Source organism: Pteropus medius, unplaced genomic scaffold (genome assembly GCF_902729225.1).
Source record: "Pteropus medius unplaced genomic scaffold, Ma_sr-lr_union100, whole genome shotgun sequence".
Classification (NCBI taxonomy): Eukaryota; Metazoa; Chordata; class Mammalia; order Chiroptera; family Pteropodidae; genus Pteropus; species Pteropus medius.
The window spans coordinates 10,895,614-10,921,558 of NW_024350924.1; the positions used below are offsets into that span (position 1 = coordinate 10,895,614).

The 25,945-nt window shown below is 38.4% G+C and overlaps 1 protein-coding gene and 2 pseudogenes across 4 annotated transcripts in view; all 3 read left to right on the forward strand.

Moving 5' to 3' along the window:
- The window catches only part of VPS45 (vacuolar protein sorting 45 homolog), a 49,052-nt gene extending 23,692 nt beyond the window's left edge, over positions 1 to 25,360 (forward strand). The window contains exons 14-16 of one of the 4 annotated variants that reach the window (XR_005648271.1): positions 6,750 to 6,881; positions 18,175 to 18,285; positions 24,738 to 25,360. Coding sequence is in view for 3 of the 4 variants with exons in the window: in XM_039841474.1 (XP_039697408.1) it covers positions 6,750 to 6,881; positions 15,085 to 15,208 (256 nt within the window). In the remaining variant the exon portion in view is untranslated. Of the gene's footprint in view, positions 1 to 6,749; positions 6,882 to 15,084; positions 15,416 to 18,174; positions 18,286 to 24,737 lie in introns of those variants that run through there. The other 3 variants (XM_039841474.1, XM_039841472.1, XM_039841473.1) reach the window with 3 other exon arrangements.
- On the forward strand, positions 8,416 to 8,534 carry LOC120585289 (uncharacterized; annotated as a pseudogene).
- Positions 15,557 to 15,676, forward strand: LOC120585341 (uncharacterized; annotated as a pseudogene).
- Positions 25,361 to 25,945: the final 585 nt, after the last annotated feature.

Below are 25,945 nucleotides of genomic sequence, written 5' to 3' on the forward strand. Positions count from 1 at the left end.
GAAACATGATGCCAAGTTATCAGCTAAGGTAGCAGGTTAAAGAGAAAACATTGTGAAATTGTCATCTTGTAGGCTAGAAATCAAATCTACTAGGGAAACGTAAGCAGGACTTCTAGGCGAGATTGAGTGCCCATTAGACTTTTGTGGTCATTGATTTAAAATACAACCCATGAGCCTAGTTGTGTAGTTTTTCTCCAGCAACTTCTAGCTTAACTAGATTAAATGAGGAGAAGGCTGACAGTTTGGGTCCAACCAGGACTTGGGGGAATGAAAACAAGAAGAGTGTCCTGGAGAGCGGAAAAGTATTGTCGAGTGGGCTAGAGGTCCTGACGAGCTCAGAGACTTATTGCAGTAGCGGTGTCAGTGTAAGTGAATTAGGCAGTTCTTGGAGAAAGATCTTGAATTCAGGATTTCACAGCGCAAGTACTTGTAATGAAGTTTATGTTATAATCATGGGTGTTGGTGGTTGTGAGAGATGGCAGAACAGGTCGGTGTGGGTGAGGAGACCAGGCTGTGAGGTGACTGATCCACATTAATGTTAAAGCCACTGAAAATCTTGAAAGGTGCAGGAGTGAAAAGGAGAACAGTAAAGCGGAGCTGAAGTCTTTGGGGAATAAGAGTGACCGGGAAAGGAGGTCGGTAGGAAACGGTGTGCTGTGCACTCCTACGACAGTGGACACTTTGAAGGAGGCAGAGAAGTGGTTAGGGGTCCACAGCGCGGAGCACAGCGCCTGCCCTGCCTAACGCAGGGATACCGCACAGGACGTGAAAGGCCTACTACACAACGCTACTCCTAAAAGCCGGCCGTACAGATGTACTTGCACAAGCCCACAGAGACACAGAAACAAGGATATGCCCCAAAACACTATTTATAATAGAGAAAAAAAATGGAAATAAGAGAAATATCCATCAAGAGAAAACTGGTTACCTAAATTACAGTATAATACTATGCATTCTTCTTTAAAAATGGCATAAGTTTTCGTGGGATAATATCAAAACTTTCTAAGATACAGTGGATAGAAAAGCAAGATGCTATAATATCCCTTTTGTGTAAAAAAAACTATGTAAGCATAAATGTAATTATATACATATGTGTATATAAATAAGCTTCTATATATACATAACGTGTATTATATATGCATGCATTATATGTTTATATATACACTAAATAGTTCTGAAAGAATGAACTAGAAATTGTTAATGGTGGCTACCTCTGGCTATCGAGACAGTCCTTCACATTCAATATTAAGTATTGTAATCTTGAAGTAAGGACTGCGTTTTGTTAATATTTGAGTTTTCACAATATTAAACACAGTGCTTTACAAATAGTTGTTCAAAAGATACTTGTCAAATTTCTTATGTAGGCATTTATAGCAGTTGATGTAAGATTTACAGTTGGAAAATTTAAACTGGAGAATAAATTTGGTTGCTGTTACCAGAATATCTAGATTTGCAGTTTGCAGTAACCCTGTGCAGTATTTTGTTCTGCGTCCACTTGGCCCACTCTCGGCTCTAGCCATTGTCTTGGCTCTGGATCATCAACACAGCGAGTCATTGATTTTAGTCATCTTTATGATAACTTGTTTCATCATGTCTCGCCATGATAGAATTTCTTGGTTTTGTTATTATTGTAATATTAGAAAGTATCAAAGGAGATGTGGCAAGAACACAGTTTTGCAAAACCAGGAACACTTGTAGAAATGTTTTAGCCCTCAGCTATTAAATTAGTGGTTAACCTATTTGGCAGTCTAACTGTATCCACAAATTGGGTTTGAGTTTTCCCCTGCAGATGGGACTCCCACATACCCTATTTATCAGGCTAATTTTTTTTCTCACTCCAGAATTGCTCCTTGTCCCTGACAAAGACAAGCAGCTTTAACATTCGGTGAGAAAATGGAGCTTTCTAGTCTTGCATTCCAGAATCGGTTAATTCAAGAAGGAAGTACTTTTTCATGTTTACACGAATTTAGTAGAATCTTGTTGCAGCAGCTTATTTTTGCTTCTATAAAAGCAGCGGTCCTTTTTCATTGGCCTTTTTTTTTCTACAGTAAATGCTCATAAGGTCTTTACCGTCTGTAAGTATATTCAAAAATTTGAATTTTAGCCATAAGCGTAATGGTCCACAAAATAGATAAAATAGAGCCTCTTGAAAGCTTAAGTTTTTCTGCTCAACTCATCTATGTATAGAAGTGATGATTTCCAGAAATACTATATGTGAAAAAATTTTGTTTATCTCTCTAATAAAATAAGATGGAAATTGGTTAGGTTCTCAAGGTGTCCTTGTGTATCTATATACAGCATGAACTGGCTGCTGTTTCCTAATGTTGCCTGTCTGCATTAATTAATGCTTGTGGTTGCTATGGTGAATCACAGAGCACAGGAAGATGTGTACAAAGAATTGAACTTGCGTATTCTACTTAGCTTCAACCATCATAAAAATGTTTTGCTATATATTTTACCATTGACCTCATCAGAACATCTACTTTTAAAATTCACCAGAGAAAGGAATGAAAAGGAAAAATGTCAGGGATTTTCTTTTTTCATCGATGTTCTCAAGCCAGCTCGAATAAGTAGTAGGAGGCTCAGGAAAACATTTATTAATGTTTTCATAACCAAATGTGGCATCATCATCTTTGTTAGGTACACAGTTGAGTTGAGCTTTAAGAGCCTACCCCTGTCGCTAGGTTCTGTCCTTACAGTAATATAACACCCACAGTTACCATCCGTGACATTTTCTTCCCCCTCCAGTAACACAAAAATGCTCTGGCACCCTGAAATTACCTGACTGAAGGACAGCGTTCTCTGGCTACCCCAGAAACCCGCTTGACTTTATTTCTTCCTAGTTCTTGTCTTTCTTTCCCATAACAGTCAGATGTACTCCCGAGGCAGGTGATGGGCAGAGGGCAGCTATGGAGAAGCAACGTCATTTCCAGGGTGATCCTTATTAGTCTGCTCAGCTGCTGCTTAAATTGACTCACCAGATCAGGAGCTCAGAACAAAAGTGTTACTGTCTGGTTCCTCTCCTCGGTCACTGTACCCTGGCAGGGAAGAAACTTCCCTCCCTTCTTAATGAGATGATCTGTGTGATGATCTGTGTGATGATCTGTGAGTAGTTTCTCAAGATAAACTGTATAACAGGTCTCAAGCTTAAGTTGTCCCTCACGTAAAAAGCACTGCATGTGGAATCTTACTGTAAAAAATACTCATTTTCTGAAAATATAATTTCATTTGAGTTTTGAGGATTTTATGATTCTCGAACATTTTAACTGATTTTTTTGTTTTTGTTTTTGTTTGTTTTTGGTTTTGGTTTTTTCCTGTTTTATACCTAGGCTGACCCCTACATGGTTATACATAGACCAAACTATTGGTAGAGTGTCCTCTATCTCCTTGGTGGCACATTCTTGTACCATTGGATTTCTTCCCCCCACAGAACTCATTCTTTACATCCTTTAATGAATATCAAACCACAGTGTGTTTTTGTCTTAAGTAAGTGTTGCTTTCTTCTCATTCTTAAATATCTATACCTCGTCACCAAAACCAAGAAATTCAGAGTTATCATGGACTCTTCCTGTATGCTCATCTTCCACACTTAATCACTGACCGAACAGTGAAGAGTCTACATTTTTTGTCTTCTGTATCCATTCCCTCCTCTTTACTCCTGGTATTTCTTTAGTTTGTCTTTCATTATATCTTCCCACAAGTGTTTAACAGTAGTAGCCTTTTGTCCTCCAGTTTTTCCCACCAGCAACCTCCAGTTCATCGTAACAAAGCTGCCAAAATTATCCTTCAAAAAAGCAAATCTGGTCATGGTAACCTGTTAAAACCCTTCGGTGATTCCACCGTGGCCTGTAAGATTCACGGCCTTCTGTCGTCTGGCTTCTGTTTACTTCTCCCTCTCTTTCTTTCACTATGTCCCCAACTTACAATCTTCGCTCCAGCCATAAAAGAAGAGTTAGGATGACTCCAAAGTTTTTATCCTAAGCAATTGAAAGAGTAGAGTGACCATCAACTAAGATGAGGAAAGCTATATGTGGAACAAGCCTGGGTGAGAAGATAGGGACTCGAACATGTTGAATTGAGAAATATATTAAATATCCAAGTAGAAATGTCAAGTGGACAGATATTTAAGTCTGGCATTTAGAAGAGTGGTCTGGACTGGAGATGGAGATTTGGAAGTCATCAGCAGATAGGTATTCAGTTGACCCTTGAACGATGTGGGGGTTAGGGCTGGCTCCAACCCCACCCAGTCAGAACTCTGTGTTTAATTTTTGTTTCCCCAAAAACCTAACTAAATAGCTTTCCTGATAACACAGACAGTCAATTAACACAGATTTTGTTACATGTATTATATATACTGTGTTCTTACAATAAAGTAACTGAGAGAAAAAAATGTTATTAAGAAAATCATAAAGATGAGAAAATACATTTACAATATTCATTGAAAAATATCTGCACGTACGTGGACTTGTGCAGTTTAAACCTGTATTGTTCACGGATCAACTATATTTAAAACCACAATGTGCGAGATCATCTAAGGAAGGGCTATTCAATAAAACTTCCTACAATGATGGAAATGTGCTATATCTGTGCTATCTAGTACATAGAGCCACATGTGACTGTTAGCACTTGAAATGTGGCTAGTTCTCCTGAGGGACTGAATTTTTAAATGTTATTTTAATTAACTTAAGTAGCCATATGTGGCTTGTGGCTACTACACTGACCAGAGCAGATCTAGGGAGTACGTGTAGATCAAGAAGAAAGGAGGACCACTGCCTGGGCTCTGGGCACTCCACTACCAAGAGGTCAGGGAGGTGAGGTGACACTGAGAAATAGCAACGAACAAAGTAGGAAGAAAACCACAAATGTGATGTCCTTTGGAAACCAAGTGAAGAAAGTATATCGAAGAAGAGCAAGCGATCAACTTACTCAGTTTAGAAGGAACAGAAGCCTTGATAAGGACATGGTGCTAAGAATGTGGAGAAATAGGATGTAGAGAAATAGACATTTTCCTGAATTGCTGGTGGAGTGACATCTGTGGAGCAACTTGGTGATATCTACCAATATATCCAAGATAAGGGTCAGAAGCAGAACAGTGTACATAAAATGCTTCTGTGTGTGTATACATGTGTGTATATTTACATACACATATATATACACAAATGTAGGTGATATCTCCAAAAGGATACATATGAGACGAGAAATAACGTTTACCTCTAGGGAGAAGCTGGGGTACAAGTGGATGGAGGAAACTTACTTTTTTACAGTATACCCTTCTGTATTTTATACCATGCCCAAACGTTTATCTAGTCAAAAACAGTATATTTTAAAATAACAAAAAAATGTTTGTAGAATATAAGATGGTATGTAACTCTTAAAGCATTGTGGTGCTAAATACATTGTTTCGGGTGGGTAGTCTTGAATGAAACTTACTGTCTTAAAAAGTAAATTTAGTGTTTCAGAGGCATGATTTTTAAGTTCCAGGTTCCATAGAAATGTCATAATTGACTCTACCTAATTAATTGCAAAATACCACATCTTTTGCATTGGGAGCCTTTCGTTGGGTATCTCTGCAATTCAGAGATTATGTGAACCTTTTTAATAGACGCAATATCTGATTCCGTTTCCAAGAAGTCCAACAAGAACACGTATTCTCTCAGTTAATTCCTTCAAGGTGTTTTAGAAGAGAGACAAACAGAAAGGAAATGTAGGAGTTTTTTCATGATTTATACATAAGCATATCTATCTCTTAATTAAAGATGTTTCTATTTAGTTTTGTGCTGTAACCTCCAAAACAGATGATTCTGCTTAATGTAGTTTTAAATAATGTCCAATAAGCGATTTAACAAAACTAATTGCCTACTAAGTAATTGTATCTTCTCTTGATGGCATGAGAAAAGAAAAACAAAGCAAAGTTTAACAATTTTGAAAAAAAATATGACCTGCTTCTTGTTGATATCTACAAAAAAAGCTAATAGGAGGACCTGTCACTTTTGTTATGAAGCCATTTTGATAAAGATTGAAACACAGTTAAACTACACAGTGCCACCCAAATGAGGCTGGTGACTGAGCTGATGCGTCAGCATGTCCTGTATCAAAATGACATTCATGGGTTTGTTGTTTGTTTCTATGTTTTATCTTGGTTTTTCTTGGTTTATCAAAGGATTCAAGAACAAAGATTTTAAAAAGAGGTGGAGTTCCTAGAAGCATCATTAGTTTCTGTGCTCCATTCTTTATTACACTCAAAATACTAAATGTCTCTAGTTCCTTGTTATGGGATATCCAAATATATCAGGACTTTGAGGTCCCTGGACAGCAGCCATTGTAATGACACTGTACTAAATATTTGACAAAGGGCTCATACATGAAAAGAGATGTGTAGTACAAGCATAAATTACTGCTGTGTTGATTTCATGTCCCAGTGAAGTACTCTGCAGCATCTTGAATATAAAAGAATATTTCTACATTTGGTTCCAGCAAACGCTATTGTGCTATTCTGAAATCCACAGCACAGAAATTATGAGACATCCGCTCATAAACAGAAAGCAAATCACTATTCAGCATTTCCTGCTCTGTTTCCTGCCAATTTCAGATAATTAAAAACTTTTTTTAAACCTTTTATTCTGTTCTGCTTTAATTATGCTTCCACCACCAAAAAAGAAAGATTTAGACATTAAAACTATATATAACAGTAACAAGTCTTTGCCTTTTGCCCCCTTATCCTATGATATTAAATGTCTTCATTATTGCAGACCTCAGGATATCATTGTGTTTGTCATTGGAGGAGCCACCTATGAAGAAGCTCTCACGGTTTATAACCTGAACCGGGCCACTCCTGGAGTGAGGACTGTCCTGGGAGGAACCACAGTGCACAACACGGAAAGGTAAGGAAGAGCGTTCAGTCCTGCGGCTTTGTCCCCCTCCCCAGAGAGTGAAGCTTAAGTTCCCTTTATGTAGGAAAAGTAAGGTCAATGCTGACCAAATTGCTGAAGACCAAAATACATCGTTTCATAGAATAATTTAGTTTGTGTGAGACAAAGGATCTCTACTCCATGAGTTTCACTTAGTTAGGTCAGGGACTCGAAGAATGAGGACCCGCCTGCACTGTTAACAATTTACGATTCCTGTGTTCTGAGAAGGAGAAATCTAACTGCCACAGACTGGCACTTTGCAAATACCTAAACGTAATGGCACTGAGTTCTGTGAGTTTTTGTTGATTAATTACATTCATTCAATAGGTATTTAGTAAAAAGAATACAAAGACGAATAAGATAAAGATCCTACCTCAAATAAGTCATTGTCTCTGTTAGGAAAGATAGAACAAAAATAAATAAATAAATAAGGAAATAAGTACCTGGAGAGTCAGATAAAAGAGCCACGGATTCTCGGAGTGGCTAAGAGAAAAGAGCAAATGTTTCAGGGAGAAGATCGTGTGTAAGTTGAGCCTTGGGTAGAAAATGGGCATACGGAGGAAGAGCACATTCTAGGCAGAGTTAACCACATATGAACTGTTATGGAAAGCTGTAGGCAATATATATAGAAAAAGAACAGCCAATAGTCAACTAACTGGAATGCGTGTGATAAGTGAAACGGCTAATTGGATGCCATAATTGCAGAAGGCCTTCAATTCCAGGCTGCGGAATTTCTGCTCTCTTCTGAAGAAAACAAGGAATAATTGAAAGCATTTAAGCAATAAAATTACAAGAGGATCACAGTATTTTAGGAAGTTAATCTGGAAGCTGAAGGTAGGAAAGACAGAGGAGGAGTGGACTAGAGAACTATGTGTGATAACCGAATTCACTGTTTCGGGACCCTGCGAGATCCGTGCTGAGCCATGCATACATAGGTACATTGGGAGTCACTGGAGGTGTTTGTGTCTTTTTCAATTTGTAGTATTATTTGGCTTTTTAACATAATTTTTCCTCTTTATTGTGGAACTAATATATACTCATTCTGAAAATTCTTTAATTCAGAAAGGATAAAAACCAAAAAATTCTCCTATAATCTAAGTACAGTTGTTACATTTTGATCTTTTCAGACCTTTTTACCTAAGACTGTGCAAACATTTAAATGAGTGTATGCGCATAGATCTCACTGTACATTCTGTTTTACAACCTGCATTTTGTAGTCTATTATGTAAACATCTCTTAGTGTTAAATATAGAGTCTCATTCATTAAACAAATGTTAATTGAAGGGTAAGACTGCCTGGGTTTGAAATCCTGACTTTCCTTCTTACTATTTTTGTGAATTTAGGCAAATTACTTAACCTCTTTGTTGGTTTCCGGAGCTCACTGGCTATTTATATATTTTTTTTATCAATTGCCAGTTCATAGTCTTTGCCCATTTTGTAATTGTGGTACTCCTTTTTTTTTCCCTAATGATTTTTAAGAATTATATCTATGTAATTTAGAATATCGGTCTATGAGCATGCCACCCTTAACATGCCCAATCGCGTCTGATCTCGGAAGCTAAGCAGGGTCGGGTCTGGTTAGTACTTGGATGGGAGACCACATAAGAAGAACAGGTGCTGTGGGCATTAAAAAAAAAAAAAAGAATATTGACCATTTATTCTATAATATACAAATTCTTTTCCTCTATTTGATGTTTTTGTTTTATATTAGTGTTTTGTTGTATAAAAACTATTTTCTGCTTTTATGTAGTCAAAGCTACTGGTGATTTCTGCCTTTGGTGTCATGCTTAGAAAGATTATATAAATACTAACAATCATTTTTTCTGTTATTTTTAGGACTTTAGATATCTAAAGTTATATCTTTAGATATATTATCTCTAAAGTTATATCTTTATACTCTATCAAAATTTTATTTAGATGTAAACTGTGCCATAGTTTCCTTTTATAACTTTAACAAAAATATTATGTATACATACATACCCCATTACATACAGAAAATAAGCAGACAGCTCAATGAAATATCACAAAGTGAATACATCTGTGTAATCACCACGCAGATCAAGTAATAGAACACTGCCGGCACATCCAGAAGCCTCCCATATGCCCCCTTGTCACAAGTAATCACTATCATGACTTCTGTTACAGATTAGTTTTACCTGTCTGTAAAAGATACTTGTTGAATGAATAAAGAAACAGAAATTAAAATTAATCTATTTCTACCTTTCTCACAAATAACAAAGGGATCTCAGAATGACCCTTAGAAGGATTTCTTTTTTTTTTTTTTATGGCGACATTGGTTAACGAAATTCAATAAGTTTCAGCTGTACCCTTTAACAGTAAGGCATGTGTATATTTACACTGTGTGTTCACCTCCCATAGTTAGATTTCTTTCTGTCACCACATATTTGACCCACGCGTAAGTGATATCATGTGATTTTCAACTTTTAGAAGGATTTCTAATCACTTTCCTCCCAACTTTCAAGCTATCATTGTCTGGCATTTTGGCTTCACCTTGTTTTTATAATCCCCAAATTAATCATTATTATTTTCAGTAGTCACATTTGTTTAGATTTACCCACATATTTGTTCATTTTTCCCCCTCTTTCATCCTGGCCCTTTTTTCTGATCCAACTTTCTTATTACTAAAGAACATTCTTTTCTTATATATAATGAACCTTATTTACTTTATTTTACTTATTTTTAACTTTATTTTTTAATTACAAGTGATATACACTATTATATTACTTTGGGGTGTACAACATAGTGATCAGACATTTATATAACTTACAAAGCAATCACTCCGGTAAGTCTAGTACCCATCTGATACCATACATAGTTATTACAATATTATTGACTATATTCCCTATACTGTATTTTAGATTCCTGGGACTATTTTTATAACTGGCAATTTGTACATCTTAATCTCTTCCCCATTTTCGTCCATCCCCTCGACCCCCTTCCCATCTGCCAACCATCAATTTATAAAGAACATTCTTTAGTAGTTCTTTCAATTACTGGTCAACTTGATGTTTTTATCTAAAAATATCTTAGTTTAGCTAATTTTAGAATTCCAGATTGATAGGTTTTTCTCACCACTTAAAAGTCAGAAGACAATGCAATACTATTTTTAATTGTTGCTTTTAAGAAGTCTTCTCTCGATATAATTGTTTTTCATTTGTATGCAAAGTTTTCTTTTCTATTTTTAGGATTATCCTTTTGTCTTTGATGGTCTTATTTTAGTATTGTGTATCTAAATATGGATTTACTTTTATTTATGCTATTTGGTATGAAAATTCATGCTTGGCATAACTTCAGGAAATTTCCCAGTCATTTCTTTGAATATTGCCTTTTTTACATTTCCTCCGTTCTCTCCTTCTAGAATGCTTATAAGTTATATGTTAGGCCTTCAACTGTTCTTTATACTTTTAACCTCTCTTTTATATTATCCATGCTACCTTCATGCTGCCTTCTATGTAATTTTTTTCTAGTTCAATAATTCTCTCTTCAGCTACGTCTAATCTGTTTAATTTGTCCATTCCATTTTAAATTTCAAAAATTGTACTTACATGTGTTCTGTAATTTTGGATTATGAGTTATCTTAAACAAGGTTTTATCTATGGGATTCATGAGGGGTGAAAGTTGAAGATATATCTCTTCTGCATAGTTTTCCTTTCATTTAGAGCAGGTACCCAAAGAATATTATCAGTTTAGAACTACTTTTTAATGTTAATTTCTGTACTAAAGGGTTCCTGAACCATGCAGAGTCAGTATCATTTTATTTTCAAGTTTCCTTGTTATCTCCCTGGGCAGACAGAAGACTTTTTGTTTGTTAGTATACCTGTTCAGTGAGCACCTTTACATTATGCAGGAGTCTCCATTCTAATTCCCTTTCTTACTGAGGCCTAAGCCTCCTGACCCTCTTGTCAAATACAGTGCCGTTGTCAAATACGTAGCTTGTCAAATACAATGCCGTTGTCAAATATGTAGCTTGTCAAATACAATGCCGTTGTTTGTGAACATTGGCACATATGTATTGAGTAATCACAGCATCAGTTTATACTTATCAACCTAAGTTTTGGTCCCCTTTTTGTAATGGCTCTTAGAGACTTCCCTTCCTTTCTGAAGAGGTTAATCATTCACTTAAAAGGATGTTTGTCATTTTTTTTAATCCAGCATTTCTGTGTTTTATTGCAAGAGGATTTTCACCTTATCTAGTCTACCTTAATTCCAGAAATGGAAGTGTCAGTGTGGTTAGGATCTTGGGAGTGTATAAAATGACATTACGTGAACTTTAAAGTTATCTTGTAGTTGGGAGTATAATATGCTGATTTAGAAGCTACTATCTCAGAGTGGGAAATGCCTATTGCAAGATATTTCTGAGATACAGTTCACTTGATTTCCCTGATCTCTTACATAACATCTGAAATCACTGCAGATTTATTCTGCAGTCACATCCCAGCACCACCACTTACAGTTTATGAATTGGGGGCAAGACACCTAATGCAATAGATAGAAGGGTCAAAATTGGCCTCCTGCATTCTAGAAAATTACATGAACCCTACTCTCTCATATGGCAGTTTTAACTGCCTTCATCCTGGGATATCTTCTATTTCTAAAGTACAGTGCATCGAGATTGCCTTTTCTGTGAACTGAAACAAAACGTTAGTTGTAGGCAAAACCAAAAAATAAAGAACAGAAAATTATTTCCTTCCCTCTCTGGTATATCTCCTGAAATGAATGTAATTTTGGAAGAGAGACTAGGGCCTGCATATAAGTAAGCTCCCTCTTAAGCCAGAAGATATATATCTCCTGGAGTAAAAGGAAATATACATAGTCGAATCTGAAATTCAATTTGCTATTCAGTTTTAATTTAAGCTGCTCTTTTTTAAGTATCTTATTTCTTTAAAACAGTTCTTTTGTTGACAATATTTTTCCGTGATTCAAGCACTGGTCACAATGAAGCAGAGTTCTACAGGCCACCTGTAGTTACATGGTTTGTTTCTGTAGGGAAGGCCTGCTCTGATTAGGTGTAATTGTGATTATCTTGGTTTAGATTTAAACACTATTTAAAATAGAAGTTGTGTTTTTGCTGCAAAGACACCAAGGAACTTTGCAGAAACTAATTATCTCCTTAGCAACATTCTTAATAAATAAAGAGAGGCAGTCAATATTTTCTTTTCTCTCCATAGCCATATAAAGTTTAATATGATTTTTTTATTGCTTTCCCCTCTCCTTTTGTGCATAATGAAATGCAAAGAAATAAAAGGTAGTAACTGATTACAGGGCCCTCTTTAAAGGCATAATTTTCAGGGTTTTCGAAGGCAGAGGAGCTGCTCTGGAAAGGATCGGGTTGATGCGCGGGGTGGGGCCAGACCATATGCAGCACCTGACCATGTGCGGCACCTGGTCACGCGGTCAGTCCGAAACATGCCCGGAGTCAGCGCAGGCTCGCAGTGTGCGCGCTGCCATTCCTGTCTCGGTATTTCCTCGTAGAGAACTACTTCCCTCCTGCTTACTATTACCCTTTTTATTTGTCTCACTAGTCATATTATATCCTCAGTTAGGCAGAAATAAGTCAAATTTCAACTCCAAGGAATTATATGTGACATGAATTCTATAGCACCGCAAATATTTTCGCCAACTTCTTTGTGAAACAGAAGTCACAATGCCTAGTTATGAGTTCTAGACTAGATAAATAAATATTTATTGAACAAGTGAGGATAGCATAAAGTCAATAGTTAATTCACTCATTCCTCAAATATTTACTGAGCACTAGGATACCTCCATGAATAAAACAAAGATCTTAACCCCTGTGAGGCTTATATTTTCACACAGAGGGAGACAGAACTAAACAATAAACTTAATAAGTAAATGTGATAGTGGATCAAGGTGATCAACGCGATGGGAGAAGAAGGCAGAGCAGGGCAAAGGGGCGTGGGCAGTGGAAGGGAGCAGGGTGAGTCCACTGGTCAGTATGGTGTCGGGAAGGGCCTCATTAAGAAGAGATCTGAACGAAGACTTGGAGGAGGTGAGGGAGCGCGCCAAGCAGGTGGGGAAGAGCATCCCGGCCGGCGGAGCTGCCAGGCCCCTGCCGCGCGCCCTGAGAGACCCGAGCGCCTGCGGCGGAGTGAGCTGGAGGAGGCCGCTGGCAGGGTGGACCGGGGCCTGATCGCAGGGCGCTCGTGGACTTCGTGAGGATGGGTTTTCACGGTGAGTTAGGGAGTATTGTAGGATTTTAGCGGGGTTTTAATAGCTTTATTGAGATATAATTCACATACCATACAATTCACCCCTTTAAAGTATACGATTCAGTGGGGGTTAGCGTATTCGCAGATATGCTCAGCTGTCACCACAGTCAATTTTAGAACATGTTTTTCACCTCAGAAAGAACCCTCCTCCATCTCCGCCCCCACAGACCCAGGCGACCACTCATCATCACTTTCTGTCTCCGTAGACTTCCTTGTTCGCGACATTTCATATACATGGAATCACATAATACATAGTCTGTTGTGAGTGGCTTCTTTAACTTAATATTGTGTCTTCAAAGCTCATCCATGTTGTAGCCTATATCAATACTTCATTCTTTTTTACAGCTGAATAATATTTCATTGTATGCATATGCCATAGTTTATCCATTTGTCAATGATGTACATTTGAGTTGCTTTCACCATTTGGCTATTATAGATAATGCTGCCTTAAGCTTTCGTGTACAAGTTTTGTGTATTGTGGAGTTTGAGAAGAACCGTGACAGCTGACATATTTTAGCAGGATCACCCTGGCCGTCAAAGCTAATATGAATTAAGGATTATTTCTCTTAAATGTTTAAAATAAACGTGTTATGGTAAACATCCAAGTCCCTAGATGTATTTAAATGATCTATACCCATTATTTACTCACCTACAGTAGACTGAGCCATTATTCTAGCTGTGTTTCTGATGCACATGATCCTACCTTGCAAATAAATGAGCATCTTGGTTTGAATTTTGAGCTAGCTTGCCTATCACCTCACAAGTTAATCAATATTAAAGAGTTCTAGTCCTTGCTGGCACTCTGAGTTAGCGGTGTGAGCTGAGAGGCCAAGAAGCAGATCCACAGGACAGAGTTGTTCCCCTGGCAGAGGAGACCCCCCTGCAGCCACTGGCCCCACATAGCTACTGAGCATCTGACATGTGGCCAGGGCCATTCAACTATGCTACCAGCATAAAATACGTGTAAGGTTGCAAAACCTTAATACCGCGAAAGTGTCAAATATCTCATTAATAACTTTTTAAAGCTGATAATGTTTTAGATATATGGGTTAAATCAATATGCTATTAAAATTAATTTTACCTATTTCTTTTTACCTTTTTTAATGTGATTATTAAAACACTTTAAATTACCTAGCAAGTCACATATGTGACTTGTTCTGCATTTCTATTAGATAGTGCTGTTTTACTCATTCAATTTCATTTAATTCTAACAACTCAATAAGGTAGATATTTCTATTATTATCATCAACCTCGTTTTTCAGATGAAGAAATTGAGGTATAGAGAACACCTTGTCTGAAGTTACAGAGCTAGTAAGTGGCAGAGCTGGAATTGAACTCAGATGGTCAGTTTCGAGTCTCTGGACACCTAAGCACTCAGTCCAAATAATATTTTAGGAATATTTATCTAGCTATGACTTTTTTAAATCCCTTACTTATGAATGTCACTTGTAAGGTGGGAAAAATGTGTTTTTACTAAATGGACAATTTGTAAAGTTTTCTGCCTACTGGGAAATACTGTAAATCAAAGCACAGAAAAAATAGTACAAAAGTGAGGAATCATTTAGTTTTATTTTTAGATTTTTGTCATCCAAAGATAGTTAATAAGATTTAAGACAGTGTTGCTCTTTGAATAAATATTATTAACTAGTGACAGCTGTTAGTTTTATCACTATCTGAGATGATAACTAAGTGTTGTTAATAACATATTCTGACAAAATACGTCAGTAACATTAATGTTTTTTATAAAGAGTACGGTTTAGGGTTTAGAAAACAGTTGACATTTTGAATTTTTCTAAATAAATTCAAAGCTGGGAGGGGACTCATTGATATTATGAACAGGTACTTTATAGATTTCTTCCTAAACAAGTAACACTAGAAACTTGGACCTTCTCCTGTAACCACGAGTTAGTTCTCTGAATTATTTACAGAAAATTAGGATCCTGTGACAGAATTTGCATTTCAAAGGAAGAGGAATCCAGAAGAGACTCGTCTTCACTTATGGGCATTTCAGGATCAGTCTGGAAACTGCTGGAACCAGCCCCATCTTTGTAGAGATTTTGGGTGGGGGAGGGGAGCATTTACTTTCCTCCTGTGACCATAGTGTTAGACACCATTTCAAGAGCTGTGATGAAGTGTATGTACCGCCTGTCACTGATAAGCATTTAGTGAGAGTTCATTATGTGTAAGGTTCTGTGTAAGGTGCTAGAAAGATGAAGACATTCTGTATCTTTAAGGATCTCAACGTCTAATGGGAAAAAAGCATATAAACAAAGAACTCTAATAAGATGCTTTTTTAAAATTTTTGAATTTATGGACGTGGTTCCATAGTGTAGCAGTTAGCACGTCTGCTTTACATGCAGAAAGTCCTGGGTTCACACCCCAGTGGAGCCACAGTCCATGGTCTACAGCCATGCCACCCTGAACAAGCCCGATCCCAGTCTGATCTCGGAAGCTAAGCCAGGTCGGGCCTGGTTAGTACTTGGATGGGAGACCACCTAGGAAGACCAGGTGCTGTATGCATAAATAATAATTTAAAAAAAAAATTTTTAATTTAACCCGTGATTCAAATCTAGATGTGTCCCCGGATTCCAATTTATTTGTGCACTGGAACATATGTATATTTTTTAATTAAAAATAGCTTTTCATTATTAATCAATGCATAATCCTTGTAGGAAAAAAATTTAAATGCAGCTAAGCAAAATGAAGATAATGAAAATACCCATACACCTACCATCCCACCATAGGAAATGTCGATATCTTGGTGTATAGCTTCTTAGACCTTTTTTTATTAATTTATACACATATATTTTTAAACCAAAGGTACTTTATTATACATGTACTTTCAATGAAAATACTTGTATATGTTGTTTTTAATAACTAAAAAGCATTCTGTTATCTGATCATGCCACAGTTTGTTTAACCAGTTAGTTTGTCATTCACTCAACAACTGCTTATTGAGCACCTGCTGTATTCCAAGAGCTTTCCTGAGACTGGATATACAGTGGTGAACAAAACAAATACTGTTTACTATCGACGTGTATAATTTTTTCACTCTTATAAACAGTGCTGTAATAAACATCATTTAATATACATCTTTACACACTTGGCCAATTGTTCACTTGGGATAATAATTGAGCACATAAAACATGCCAGTCTGCTGACTTCGTTACATATATAATCTCATTTAATCTTACCAAGAGGTAATAATTTCAAATGAAGAAAGTAGAACATGGAAAAATTAGGTAATTTGCCTTGGGTCCCATAATAGGGAAATGGAAAGCCGGAATTTAAGCTCATATTTGCGTGGTCCTAGATTCCATGCACCGCCAGCAATGTTGACAGGAAATTGCTACATCAGAGAGTATACGCACTTGTAGGATGCTAAATTACTAATCTGCCAGCCAGAAAAGTGTCACCAGTTTATACCTCACTCTTACCACCCCTGCCAACACTGAGGGTGGCTACTCCTGATTCCGAAAAATAACTTAAATTTTAAAATCATCAATTTGTAGGGTCGGGCCTGGTTAGTACTTGGATGGGAGGCCACCTAGGAAGACCAGGTGCTGGAGGTGTAAAAAAATAATAATAAATAAATAAAAATAAAAATCATCAATTTGTATGGAGAAGGTTAGTTTTACTTCAACTCAGATGCAGAGAAAGAAGAGAGAAGCAGATAAAAGAGTGTGAAGCTAAAAGACCAGTAATGAGAGAGACGGGAATAAAGATGAGAGAGTAGAGAGGTGGCTACTGTCTGCTTCCCAGGCAGCCTCCAGCTCAATTCCTGGCCCTTAGAGGCACTGATCTCCTCACGGCAGTTCAGCGACAGGCCCGCTCACCCCTCCCCCATGCCATCCACTACATTTTTTCTTTTGCTTAAGTTCCTTCGAATGGGTTTCTATTTCTTGCAGCCAGAATGCTGCATTTTAGGAAAATGTTCTTACAAGTTTGCAAGATATGCCTTTTTTGCGTCGTATGTAAGATCGAATACATATTTGCATATTTGTTTCAGGATTTGTTGGGTTAAACAGTAAAAAGTGAAAAGCTCAAAAATGCTGTGTAGTGATACAGAAGTGACTCATTTACTTCTTTATTTCCTACATTACCTACATTTCTATGATTTTTATTATCACGAAAAAATGTTCTACAAATGTTTAAAAGTCGTCGATGTGATGGCACCGGGATTATTAAATAGTAAAGTATTGCATTGATCTGCCTCAGCACAGGCCTGCATTTCCATTCCTCTGTCCCTACTGAGTGACGTGTTCCTTCCCTCGGATTGTCATTAGAGCTTCTGGGCTGGAACGGGACCGTTATTTATAAATCGCATTCTGACCGTCTCTGGTCTTTTGGGAGGCAGTGCAGCGCAGTCGTCATGAGCAGCGGCCCCAGTGCCAGACTGCCTGTTGAAGTCGCCACGGGTCCACTTGTACAACCTGCGGCACATTATTTAACTTTTCTGTGCCTCAGTTTTCTCAATGTAAAATAGAGGTCATAATAGCTCTTTCGTGTCATTGTTATGCTGATTAGATGATATAATATATGTAAACTACTTAGAAGAGCACCTAGCACAGGGTAAGCACTCAATAAATGTTACTTGCTGCTGCTATTATGATTATTTGGGGGAATAAAGTAAAAAAGACTTTAGATATTCATCATCGCCGCCTCTGTCATCACCCATGCTTCCAAATCACTTGTTTTGAAAACCCGTACTTTTACATGATTCAAGAGAAGGTTTATGTTAGTATCCCAGGTAGGAATATACTGAGGCAGTGATAAAATTTACTATAAAGGTAATCCGACTGCCTGATGACCTCTGTGGTCTGTGAGGAGGAAAAAATTTAGTGCCTCAATTTCCATTTGTGCTCCTTAAAATTTTCCCCTCGAAGCCCCCAGAGTCAGTACCTCTGTAATTAATAGACTTGCACAGGGTCATCAGCATCCAGGCTTGCTACATTTAGGTTATTTGGGGCTCTGCTTCTTGTATTTTTTTTTTTATGTGGTCACCATTCTACTTCTAGAGTTGTGGGTGCTCTGACAAATGGACCTGGTCTCAAATGTTCCCAGTGGTGAGAAAGTACATCTGCAGCGGTTTCCATTCCCAGAGGGATAACCTCCCTTCAGACCTCTGTGTAAGTGACCGTACAGGCAGCTCTGTCCCTGAGGGTGTTTTGCCTGAGGACTATGAGGGGAATCCGTTCTCCTCCCATGATACTCCAGCGAGTGATATGCACAATGCCAGAGACATGCAGAATCCCATTGGTTGCTTTTTTGTCCTATGTCCTCTCTGAGAGGAAATAGGGCCAAGGGCTCCTGCCTCATATGTTCTGCTTTGCTTTTTGTTTTGTTTTGTTTTGTTTTCATAAATTAGGCATCCACTGTTGAGATGGGAACTGGGAAAGAGCAGCTACATTTTTTAATAGGCAGTTACATTGTTTGTAAGAAAGTGCCACAGCATAAAGTAACCTCAGTGGAATTGGTCATAATCAAGGAAATATTTTATATCTTAATTTAGTGTTTCTCAAGGTCTGTTCCATAGAAATTTTGTTTGGGGAGATAGCAACTAAGTTTGGAAAATACTGTATCCTTCTCTTGGAAAGTCACAATTCATGTTAGCACGTTAAAGATTCTGAGAAACTCCAGAGTAAAGAAACCCATTTAGCTTTTTATTTTGTCTTTACTGTATTTTAATATAATATTTTATATTTATAAAAGAATATATGTAATATGTTAGAAAGTAACCCAAGAACTGGAAGGTTGCCAGTAATGTGGATCTGTGTTTCTAATTAATATCTCTTATCTCCCTACAACAGGTAATCACAATCCGAAATTTTGTGTTTAGTTCCCTTGCTCTAGTGGGGGAGAGTTGTATTTTTGTCACTTACCTATGTATTTCTAAACAGTGCATTATTTAGTTTTGCTCATGTTCGACCTTTATAAAAATAATGCACTTTTTTCACTCAACATCGTTTCTAAGACTCCTCTGTATAGTTCCACGTGACCGTGTTCACTGGTTTTTCATTTCAGTGCTGAGTAACATTCCACCGTGTGGACACACCCCGCTGACTTCTCCATTCACCTGTCCATAGACGTTTGAGTTGTTGGTTTTCTGTTTTGTTTACTATTACTATTGTTTCTGTCAAAGAGCGGCAAGAAGTGTGAGTCAAGGATAGTGACAGAATGTTATGATTACGGCATTTAGGAGCAAGAGGGGAGAGATTTACTGAGTAACTGCTTTATACAAGGCAGGGGCTAAAATACAAAGAAAAGATTTCCTGGTCTTTGCTGATCTGTGGTTCAGTGAAGGAGTCAAATTTGTTTTCTCAAATTAGGACATGATTAGTCTCAGGACTCATGAAGGCTCAAAATGAACACGATGCTTCTTTTGAAGTGTCCTTTTTCATATAGTTTGGGGGGATTTTCAAGGATAGAATTAAATAATTTCACTGATAAGTACCTTAAAATGTGTTTATCTCAAAATTTAAAATGTTCCTTTATGAAAAAATAACATAAAATTGTTATGCATTTTTAAAACAAAATACCAGACCTCAAAGAAAGATGTGAGCTGGTAAACCAATGTGGACTATACCTTCAAGACTAAGAAATTCATTCTCTTTTGTTGTTAGGGGTTTTTAGGTACAAAAGTTGGAGAAGTGCTGATGTATGTAAGTTAAATAAAATGTGTCCCAAATAGAAATAATTAATTCTGACAGAGTAATCAGGAAATGCTTCACAGAGGAGACAGCATACGAGCTAGTCCTTAAAGAATAAGTCGAATTTCCACAGGAAGAAAGAGCATTCAAGGGTGAGAAAACAGCATAATTAAGGACAGGAAGGGATAAAACAGGTACGGCACGTCTGAGAAATAATGAGGATTTCTCTGCGGGTAAAATGTACATCCGGAGAGGAGCAGGGCGATCCCTGGGTATGAGAATGCTCGTGTTTTCAGACATAGATGTTGAACGCTGGCCTTTTTCCTTGCTCCTGATAAAATTGCTGTCAGGTATTTGGGAAGAGTTTAGCATGATAGGTAACACTTAAGCTGGGGTCTTCTTTAAAAAATATGAATCTGATTCATGTATTCATTCAGCAAAAAACTCAACATCTGCTTTATACTAAGGACACACAGATCAAGAAGATATTACTCAAGGTGACGCTAAAAGCTAAGACAAGCCATTTAGAAGAGAACTTCCACAGCTCCTACTACTACTGCTAGTATCCTCTGCCTCCCATCTTGTCACATCCCCTCCCCTCTCCTGCTCCAGGGTATCGCTCCAAACTCCATATCAGTTTTTCCTACTCTACTGGATCATTAATAGAAGCATAGAAACATGCTATTTCTCCGCCATCTTTAAAAACCCTCTATAATCTCCTAACTCTGTCCGGGGTCTATACCATTTCTCTGTTCTCTTTTATAGCAGAATCCTTCAAGAATAATTTATATTCACTGCCTCTAATTCCTCTCCTTACATATTCTTTTAAACCACATTTTCTTTTAAACCTCACCTCTTCTCTTAAGCCACCCCACCCAGGCTTTCACCCCAGTCCCTCCCCAAAATTGCTCTTGTTGTGGTCCCCAGGGACCGCCATGGCTAATCCCAGAGTCAGCTTTTAGCAGTCTTTTTACTTGACCTGTGAGCAGCATTTGACACAGTTGATCAGTCCCTTCACTTTGAGACACTTTTACCACTCAGCCTCCACAAACTGTGCTCTCCTGGTCCTCCTCCCTCACTGGCTGTGCCTTCTCTGTCTCTTTTGCTCATTTCTCCTATTTCTGGAATCCCTGGAATCCTGTCCTTAGACTCTCCCGGTCACACTCCCCTCTATCTCCTTCCTTAACCTCTCGAATCTTATCTCTTACTACCCAACGCCTTATTCAAGTCACGCCGGCCACACCAGCCTCCTTCCTGTTCTCTCAGCGTACTAGACCTTGTCCCCTTGAACTTGCTGTTCTCTCGGATACACGTTCCATTGCCTCATTCAGGTCTTGGGTCAAATGTCAGTTTCTCAGTGAGGCCTTCCTTGACCACTGGATTTAGAACCCCACACCACCACCGACACCTCTAACTCTTCTTACCCGCTTTACTTTTCTCCATAGCATTTCTTCATCTAACGTACTACAGAGAAGCAGCGTAGCATCATGGTTAAGAGAACATGAAGCCAGCTCTGTCATTTTCGAGATATAAGAGCTTGACTTCTCTGTGCCTCAGTTTCTTTGTAAAGTGGGATAATTTCTCTCTCATTAGAACAGTACTTTCCATATAGTAAGTGATGTGTGTCTACCATTATTATTGTTGCGTTATCATTATTATATTCTACTTACTAATTGTATTTATCTTCCATCCTTTCCCATTGGAATATAAATGCCATGAGGAAAGAATTTTTTTACTTTATTATTATATTCTCAGCTCGAAAGAACAGTTTCTGTCACACAGTAGGCGCTTAATAAATATTTGTTGATCAAATTGTTATCTCTGGGAAGAGTAATGGGGAGAATAATAATCAAGAAAGATTTGAGTTCTGTGTGTACTATTTTTAAATTTATACGAAAGAATGTATTTGTGTAATGCTTGCGCCCTCAAAAAACTCATAGGCTTATGTCAGAAATGGACGTGTAGGCAAATGAATTCCTCGAGGAGTGATCATGGAGACCTGGGTTTTAAAAGATGCAGCATTCCACGGGCGAAGTGCCGGGGGATGGCGCAGGCTTCCCGGCGAAGGGAACAGGGTGTGCCAGAGCAAATAATGGTAGACACACATCGCCTACTATATGGAAAGTACTGTTCTAATGACATAGAAATTATCCCACTTTACAAGAGCAAAGAGGAGTGAAACGTGGTGGTGAGAGGAGAGTTTTCAGTATTTTGAGTTATTAAGTTTCGTCCTATCCTTCTCTCTCTTCTATTCCTCTATTCCAGTGTCTCCAGCGTAAAGTTCGGCTATAATTAGCTTATTACTCTGTTAAGACAGATATCTCAGGGTCTTTTTCTCATTATTGTCCCGAAAGTCTTTTTCTATTTTCCTACTTCCTAGACATTCTACTCATGTTTTTCACTGCAACACTCTTCAGATTGATTCTAGATTCCTTTGCTGTAGTAAGGAACTCCCGTGTAATTTCCGTCTGTGGACTACAGTGGAAAAAAGAGGAGGATGGAGTTTTATCATAACGTATAATTTGGTTTAGGAACACAGTTGTTCACTCAATCACTTTAGTAATTAAAATTTAAGATCTTGTGTTAGTCTCTAGTCCCTTACCGAAGACATAAAAGTGAAGAAACTTGTTTTTCAGTGTGTGATGCAAGACTTTTTGAAGTTGACTTTTAAAAAGGGCTTTTTCTGCCCACCTTCCTTCTTTCCATCATGTTGGGAAAGCACCCTTGATGACAGCACAAACCAAGACAAGCAATGCTGTTAGCTGCTAGGTTAGCTCCGAGTACCGTCTCTGCTTGTAGCATGCCTCACGCCGAGTTACGACTGTGTGTCTGTCTGTCTCACTGAGAGCCCCTTAAAGGAAGGAGGCATAACAAGTGTTCATTCATGCATCTCTTTGGGAATGGATGCTCAGTAAACACTTGTTAAGTTGAAGTGAGCTGAATCGAATTGGATTATAGTACCACAGAAGGGGACTTTTGAGTTTGCTTTTTAAGTGAGAATGAGTTAAAACAAATCTAGAAAAGAAAATTCATTCTCTTTTGTTGTTTTTAAACATAGTCTAAATTTGGGGCACAGATACCAATATGTTCATCGCCCATAATTGTTAAAGCTTTCTGCAGTGACTCAGCAAAGTCCCCAAATAGATACTTTTTAAAAAGTCACAATGGCCCTAGGAAACAAAATTAGGCTTAGAAAATATAGTGTTTCCTCTGCAATGGAGATGTGGGGTCTGTTGATACACAGTGGAGGATCTTTAAGTGTAATGTCAGGAAAGTTACTCTTTTCCTTTGCACATGTAGCAAAAATCACCTGGTAAATTCTTACAGTTTCCCAGCACGTGTTTCATTCTTACCAAAAGCCATTTTTTTGATCTCCAAGTGTTTCCAATCCAACTGGTCAGAAGAAAGCCAGGCCAGACAGAGGTGCCTGTTTTTCCACAGAGGAATAAATGATCTTAGCGTCTACTTCCTTCCCTCTACTTCACCATTTTTTCCTTTGCACAGGAGTTTGGAATTTAAATCCTCTAAGCCCAGAATCTTCCAGGTCTAAAACTACAAAACAATGGCAATGATAAGGCACCTGGTCATTCCTCCACCCTTCCATGTGTTGTAGATCCATCTCCCCAGAGTGAGTCCAGCATACTAAAAGCACTGCCCACAGCACTCCGATGTCATAGAGAAGGTTCTCTTGACAATGGGTAGCTATTTTAATTAATTCATTTATCCAGTATACCTTTATAGAGTACCTACTAGGTGTCAGCCCCTTTGCTAAGCCCTGGAGATTCAAGCCAAATAAGTCTTAGTCCCTACCCTAAGGAGCTCGCAGTCTATTTTGATGACAATTATATGTAGAAGACTTAGTTCATCATGACACAGTGCTAAAATAGCACTAAGACGAAGTGATAATAGTGATGGGCGTGATTAGTTCAGTATGGAGGAGCTTGGGAAGGCTTCGCAGGAGAGGTGACTTTTAATCCTCAGCCTTAAAAGATAAAAAGGATTTCACGTGACAGAAGGGTAGGCGATCATTTCAGACAAAGGGCATAATGACAGCTAAAGCATTAAGGTCTGAAAGCTCACAGCATGTTTAGGGAACAGTGAGGTTGGGCATGAATGTCACACAGGCTGCGTGGCAGGAGACAGAACCAGACAAGGGAGAGGTGGTGCCGTGTGGTGCTGAAGGGCACGGCCTCTGGAGCCTGGGTGTCAATCCCGGGTGTCAATCCCCACTGCGATACTCACTAGCCATTGTGCCCTTGACAAGTTAATTAACCTCTCTATGGTTTGGTTTCTTCGTTTTTTAAATGAGGGAAATAGCATCTACTTCACACACACACGCACACGCAGCTTAAAACAGTTCTTGGAACAAAATAAATACAAGTATTATTATTAGGTCACATTATAAAGGACCTTGAGTTTTAATCTATACATTATTCTATAAGCAAAAGCAATGCTTTAAAGCTAAAGAGGGGAGAGTATGCAATAGGATCTAATCTCTATTTTAGAAAGTTAACTCTGGTGCCACTCCGGAGAGCAGACTGGATAGACACTGGGGCACAGTGCGACTCCCAAGAGTACACACAGATACGGCGCCACTGCAGCACGCTTCCGGGTTAATATAGTAGCCTTGCCCTTCAAAACTCTGAATGCCTAACTAGAAATTTCAATCTTGAAATAATAGTCCTAATAGATCTAACAAGTTTAATGCTAAAAAACACGGCGAGAACCCTGGGGAAGAGCACGAAGGGCTCTCCTAGTCTGGATGTCCTAGTGCTCAGCGGATGCTTCTGTTCTGCTCCCGAGTATCAGGCCGGCACCTCCTGCACACTATTCCTGACGTCCGTCCGTCTAGTTAGATGTCACGAGCAAACTATTTTATTTTGGAGGTGCTTTTCTTTTTTCCTTTGGGTAACCTCGTATCTACTGGTCAGTTTCCTAGAGGAAGTTCTGGCTTCTGGGCTGCACAGCCGAAGCAAGGAGAGCTCCCAAGTTACGTCGAGGTCAGCGAGCAGAAGGTGAAATGGTGATGGCGTGGCGTGGCTTCCCCTCTGGACTCGCTGCAGGCCTTCCCGCTGACCAGAGGCGTTGCGGAAGAGCCTGGGGTTTCGTGCTTGTCCTTATAACCCACTCTCCAGGTAGCCTGCTGATTCCTGAGCTGGTGGCACAGACATCAAGACTCCCAGTGATGAGTTGAGACGTCTGAGCCCATCCCAGCCCACTTTTCTCGTGGTTCCTTTATCAAATAAATAAATAAATGTATTTCTTGTATTTAATAGCACAGTCACTTCCGTTTCTGATTAATTTTCTGGGGATCTTACTTGAGAAAAGGGTTACCAGAGCTCAGAGGAGTTTTATAAAGCACTCTTTTGACGCTCATGCTACACTCGCCTCCTGACCCCTCTCTTTTCATTAACCACATTCCTGCACAACTCATTTCTGAAAACTCATGTTTCCGTAGAGAGCCGTCCAAAAATTTTTGTCCCCACGTTGCAGTTTTCTGTGGCACTGAGAAACCATGTATGACTACAATAAAAATCCATTTTGTGAAAAGATACAAGTGATTTGCTTTTGTTTCTTTGGGGTTAATAACTATTTATGGGACTTCATGAGCTGAGGCGTGAGCTGGCTTTGCACCGAATATGGAGAAGGCATTGCCTCTACCCAAAGGACATTTAAAGTGTGTCAAGGCAAAAATAAATTCTGATGTCGATTTCACTTCTGAAAACAATGGAAAGTGATGATGTCATTAGTGTCAGGAAATTTATGATGTCCTCAGATCATAGCCAAAACACCATAGAACAATCCCTCCCTGGTTCTCTGTTAAGTCCTTTATGTTTTTGTACCTTTTATGTTGATAAACATTCTCGAGTGTCAGACAGCCAAGGCTCAAATCTATGTCACAGTTATGTGGCTTTGGGAATGGTATGTAAGCTTTTCGTGGTTCAGTTTCCTCATCTATAAGAGTAATAAAGTACCTTCTTCAGAGGATTGTAAGAGTTAAATGAGATAATGCATATAAGCACTTAGAACATCTAGATGCCCAATGAAATGGACTAATAGTAGTAAATAGGATTGATTCCTGATCACCACACAAAATGACTGGATTCCTGTCAGCACTCCCACTGCACTCACCAGCAGT